The sequence below is a fragment of the Tursiops truncatus genome, chromosome 2, assembly GCF_011762595.2.
Source record: "Tursiops truncatus isolate mTurTru1 chromosome 2, mTurTru1.mat.Y, whole genome shotgun sequence".
Lineage (NCBI taxonomy): Eukaryota > Metazoa > Chordata > Mammalia > Artiodactyla > Delphinidae > Tursiops > Tursiops truncatus.
The window spans coordinates 42,164,134-42,167,338 of record NC_047035.1 but is presented as its reverse complement, the minus strand read 5'-3'; the positions used below and the strand labels follow the sequence as shown (position 1 = coordinate 42,167,338).

At 42.5% G+C, this 3,205-nt stretch overlaps 1 protein-coding gene across 1 annotated transcript; it reads left to right on the top strand.

Annotated features, from left to right (window-relative positions):
* The first annotated feature begins 861 nt into the window (after nt 1–861).
* On the top strand, nt 862–1,208 carry LOC101328236 (E3 ubiquitin-protein ligase RBX1). The gene has a single exon (XM_019924293.3). It carries the CDS (start codon nt 875–877, stop codon nt 1,199–1,201), a length of 327 nt encoding a protein of 108 aa, XP_019779852.2. The 5' UTR covers nt 862–874; the 3' UTR covers nt 1,202–1,208.
* The last annotated feature ends 1,997 nt before the right edge of the window (nt 1,209–3,205 follow it).

Here is a 3,205-nt window from a genome sequence, read left to right as displayed (position 1 = left end):
TCCCTGGGACCCTGTTTTTGGTCTAAGGCATCAGGCCAGAGCTGGAGCTACCCTGTGGGGCAGGACGGGTTCCTGTCTTCACTCCACTAGACCCAACACATCAGTCTTCCTTGGCAGTCACTTCATGCTGCCTCTTTCTCTCCATGTGATGATTTAAATATTTCTTAGTGTGTGTTCCCATATAGGAACCTGCTGGGCAAGTCTATTTGTAAAACAATTTAATAGCCTTCCTTGTAAGAACAGATAAAAGGGGAATGTACCACTTTATCATCCAATAAACAAAGATGTTCCTTTGGTTTTGACTTTAAAAAAAAAATGTGTGGCCTAACAGTTTGCCCTAGGATAGTCTATTTAGTAGCTAGAAATCCATTCTTAAAGTGTCTTTTTCAATCCCAGATTACTCCCTTTAAATCTGAGAATAAAGCATACAAATTGATATTTTCTGTCATTAACACAAAGACCCTCCTCCAAAGCAGCAATCCTTGAATTGTAATCTACAGGTCAAATAAATCAGATTCTGGCGTAAACCTAATGGTGGACTTAAGGAGTGCTTTAGGTTCTATATCACATTTTGACTGATTTCAAGTGAAATCACACAGTCATGTCTTTAGAGATGACAGTCAATCAAGATCATCATTGCCAGCGTTCAGACCTCCCTGTGGACTTTCCACGCATGACAGCGGCAGGTTTCCCCACCTGTGAGCTGCTTTCCCAAACACCTTCGCTGCCTTCATCATTCAGGTCCTCTCAGCTTTGTGCCCCTTGGTTATACACCTTACTAACTTTGGCTCATCTCCGTGGGCCTTAAGAAGTATTAACTCCCTTTATGAAAATGCATTGTAAGTAGCCGGGCGACGGAGCGTGTGTTTCCAAAATGGCGGCAGCGATGGATGTGGATACCCCGAGCTGCACGAACAGTGGCGCGGGCAAGAAGCGCTTTGAAGTGAAAAAGCGGAATGCGGTAGCCCTCTGGGCCTGGGATATTGTGATTGGTAACTGTGCCATCTGCCGGAACCACATTATGGATCTTTGCATAGAGTGTCAAGCCAACCAGGCGTCTGCTACTTCTGAAGAGTGCGCCGTCGCGTGGGGAGTCTGTAACCATGCTTTTCACTTCCACTGCATCTCCCGCTGGGTCAAATCACAGCAGGTGTGTCCGTTGGACAACAGAGAGTGGGAATTCCAAAAGTATGGGCACTAGAAAAAGAATTCGTCCATCAAGCTCAACTGTTTCATTAGCCATTTAATGACTTGCCCTCCTGTTACTTAATTATAAATTAGATAGAACCGTGTTTTTTCTGCTTTGTCTTTTCAGTTTGCTATTCCTGCACCCATATTGTATTCTGTGTCAAATAAAATCCAGTTGGATTCTAGAAAAAAAAATGCACTGTATGATGATTTACTTTAACTACACAGGTTTTGGGTTTTTTTTTTAGCACAATCCTCTCTACAAACTCTTTTCAACAACATTTTTAAGCAGTGAAAATCTCCCTCTCCCCAACAGGAAAGCATTACATGGAACTTCAATAGATGAGAAAGATCAAAGCTGCTCTGGTTAGAACCAGGCAGGGGGTTCACCCCTAAAATTCTATTCATCCCTACTCCCAAACCAAGGAGCCCCCAAATAATTTCAGAAAACCTGTAAGCTTAAAAACAAGAGGTAAAAATATAAACAAACCATAAGTTTATATCAAACAGAAATTTGGTTCACTGAAAAAGGAACTGAAAGCAGCCATCCAAGTATACCTGAAGCACTCGCAAGTTTTAAAAAAAAAAAAAAAAGGTCTTAAGACTTCAATTTGGGGACTTCCCTGATGGCGCAGTGGTTAAGCATCCACCTGCCAATGCAGGGGACATGGGCTTGAGCCCTGGTCTGGGAAGATCCCACATGCAGCGGAGCAACTAAGCCTGTGTACCACAACTACCGAGCCTGTGCTCTAGAGCCCGCGAGCCACGACTACTGAGCCCACGTGCCACAACTCCTGAAGCCCGCACACCTAGAGCCCGTGTCGGCAACAACAGAAGCCACTGCAATGAGAAGCCCACGCACCACCACGAAGAGTAGCCCTGGCTCACTGCAACTACAGGAAACCTGCGTGCAGCAATGAAGACCCAACAGCCAAAAATAAATTAAAAATAAATAAATTTATTTATTTATTTATTTTAAAAATTAAAAAAACCCTTTAATTTGTTCCATTCACTTAGCTGAAGCTAGTAATGAAGCCAATAACATTTTACTTTGCATATGCTTGCATCTAGTTCAGCTCAGACTTTATTTCATTGACCACATTCTATGGGCAGATCTTATCATGTTCTGAGTGTTAGAGAATGGCTCTGTCCTGCCCCATTGCCATGAATAAGTCAGATTGTAGTAGCTTTACTTAAAATACAGAAGAATACTAAAATAAATGTGTGCTTTACACTTGTGGTAGTCTAGAATTCAGACAGAGATAGGTTATCCTGGAAGGCAACAATATTTACCCAGTGTCCAGTGACTTACAGGGTCACCTGCCTTGTTCCATACTTCTTCTGGAAAGAAATGGTAATAGAGCAAGTTCTTTTACGTGTGAAGTTGTTCGTTCTTGTTTGTTAACATTATTCTAATCATGCAGAGACTTTCAGGCCTCATATGGTGCTACATTATGGTCTTGTTTTTATCAACATTTGTAACAAGGCACATCGCCTATATTTATTAATATGGTACATACAGGTATAAGTCAATTCAATTGTACTTTAGAATTTAGGGTCAAACGACAGGATACAGAAGCACAGGCTAACATACAACTAAGTAGATTATCTCATACAAACTGTAGTGCTTTGGGATTTTTCCTTGGGTACGAGGATAGTACCTATGCGCTCTTCATCCAACTGAAAATTCCAATAGACCCAGTTAAAACATGTAAAGCGTTTTAATGGCAAAGCGGACAGACATGTATGCAGGTGGTTACACAAAGCCAGAGACAAGCCAGCATGCTCCCAAACAAAGGTTCAGCTCCCAGATTCCCACAAGGATTATCATCAGCACTGAGTGAGAATTCCACCAGGCAGAGGAAGCTTCTCTTCATTCCTCTGCCCACCCTCACTCCCACCATTCTTTCCCACCTGCTGCCAACTGCTCTGAGCACAACCTGTTCACCAGGTGAAGGAACAGATACAAAACGACCCCAGCACATTTCTGAATGTTTACTGTGAGACAAGGGAAGGA